We start from the raw sequence: 2,434 nt of genomic DNA on the forward strand, positions 1-2,434 counted from the left end.
TACGAGGTGCTAAACACTTTAATTCACTACCAGCCTACATTAAGCAAATTCCAAGCGTGAATTCATTTAAGTCAGCTTTGAAAGACCTAACATAGTCTCAGTAGTGAGTAGTGACCTCTAACCTCCTACACTGTTGACCTTGGTTCGGATTATGATTTTGATTTATCTGTCTTTCATGTTTCAGTTGTACTTATATGTTCCGACGTGTATGTCTACTTTTCTCTCTGTAAGTTGTTTCTTTATTTCCATGTATGTACATGTGAAACTGGGCCCTCTCGAAAATCAGTGTATTAGCACTGAATAGGCTACCCAGGTGTTTCAAAATAAACAAACAAACAAACAAATAAGTATTGAACTTGATCACAAGGAAATTAAGATGGCTCACGTACCCCGTCGAAGTAACAAGCCTGGCCCCCAACGTTCACCACTGGGTTACAGACACATCTCTCTTCCTGGCTCCGGCAATTGAGTACTGGTTGGCCGGTGCACTCCATGAGAAGAAGAACCAGACCCAAATAATTCAGATACATTGTTGAAATTCTACAATATTAATGCGGTCTCGTACAACAGCCTTGACATGGAAGGAAGTTAGTAGGACATATAGTTTTAGTTCTGTGTAGATCTGAAGGTTTGCGTATAACCCCATAACCTGCCTGTTGTTTAGGTTTCTGCTTCAGCCAATGGGCAGCCATGTTCACTTAGATTTGCATACATTTTTAAGTTGCGTCAGCGTCAGGTAACCAGTCAAGCGTTATTGTTTGGTGGGGTATTTGGATCCCCTCGCTTCCCAATTGTCAACATCAAGGTTGTTTTGTGTTTTACTTAGCAAGACAAAACTGTGCTTACCCGTGTTATAGACCTCCGGATCCCCAAATGTGGACTTTCGAATTTAGTAATTTTGAACAATTTACAATTGCAGATCCGTGGGTTGAACCCACACACCAAGTATGAAACGAATCCACCCAGCCGGTCTGAGTTATCTTGTTCACACACACACACACACACACACACACACACACACACACACACCACACACACACACCACACACACACACCACACACACACACACGGAGACAGCATACCTCCATTAAATATTCTGATTATGCAAATGACCATTACATCTGCATAATTTATGCTTGGTTATGTATACATCAAGAGGTTCTTGAGTTATGCTTATGCTGACAGCAAATATCCGGATGTCCGGACACACAAACAGACCGAAAACTATACATTCATTTTTCATGGAGGTAACAAGCCGACGCATGCGTGTAACGGGGTTGCCCCAGGATGAATTGTGCCCTAAAATGGTACGGATTTTGGCGTTGTTTTGTGGAAAGTTAAGGGCTCATAAACAACGTGAATCACTCGTTCTCATTAAAATGTCGAAAATGGCCTTTTTTTGGTCGAAAAATAAACCGGCTTTATTTTCAGTGAAAACTACCTGGTTGTTTAGGAAAATTCCTCTTTTAACCATAGCCAAAAAATGGCAACTTTTTATTTTCGGTCCCATTGGTAATGCATTACAGGGCAGGTAACAAACGTTACTGGTAACGTTTGTTACAACAGTAGACTTTATCCTGTTTTCTTCGAAAGGACTTACCTTATTGATTACATCATTTAGGTATAAGTGGATGTCCTTAGGGGCATTTGAAAAGTGGGCAGCTTTTTTACACCAGGTCAAATAGACATCTTAGACAGCATTAAACAATGGTAACGTTTGTTACAGTCATTTCTGTACAACATGTTTTTAAGCAAGGTGGGATACAAATGGCGGTCAACAACCCTTTCTTGTTTCTTTAGAAAACCAGAAAAGCTGTACAGCGTCACAAAAACGGTCATTTCTTGCCTTATACGTGGATAATATAACCGTGGCAACCATCGTACTCGTGGTGGTAACGTTTGTTACAGAATCTGGCGACAGGCATAAACTACCTCACACAGCCTCCAAGATCAGTGACAGGAGCGATCTGACGTGACCGGGCAGTGGGCCTGGGTAGCTGGTTTCACCTACTGAACAATCATTCTGGGAACTGAATTGATACATTTTTGGCTACTACTTGAATTCTTCGTTTCTTCTCAGGCGACAGCCATTTTTTAGGGTGTGAAATCCCACCTGTGGCTATAATAATCTTCTAGGCAATCAACCAATACGAATGTTGTCGGCATCTTTTGTAAAACATTACAGGGGTTGTGGAAAAGTGAAGGAACCAGTGATGTTGGCTATAATTTGCTCCATATCAAGGTGTAAAGTCAGGCGACAGCATTTCGACATTTAAATGAGAACAGCCTGATTATGGAAATACCTTACACCGATCAAAATGTTGAGTGTCAAGACCATAACACATCCAGGTCAAAAGATTTTAAATAGCATAATTTCTGCTGCAGTACCAACGTCACATACCAGGGGGTCCAAAAATGACCTTAACCTTCGCC

At 41.2% G+C, this 2,434-nt stretch overlaps 1 protein-coding gene across 1 annotated transcript in view; it reads right to left on the minus strand.

Annotated features, from left to right (window-relative positions):
- LOC118427169 (CD209 antigen-like protein A) overlaps positions 1-692 on the minus strand; it is a 3,416-nt gene extending 2,724 nt beyond the window's left edge. The window contains exon 1 of the mRNA XM_035836807.1: positions 650-692. Coding sequence (XP_035692700.1) covers positions 650-692 — 43 coding nt within the window. The remainder of the gene's footprint in view (positions 1-649) is intronic.
- Positions 693-2,434: the final 1,742 nt, after the last annotated feature.

This window comes from Branchiostoma floridae, chromosome 12 (genome assembly GCF_000003815.2).
Source record: "Branchiostoma floridae strain S238N-H82 chromosome 12, Bfl_VNyyK, whole genome shotgun sequence".
Lineage (NCBI taxonomy): Eukaryota > Metazoa > Chordata > Leptocardii > Amphioxiformes > Branchiostomatidae > Branchiostoma > Branchiostoma floridae.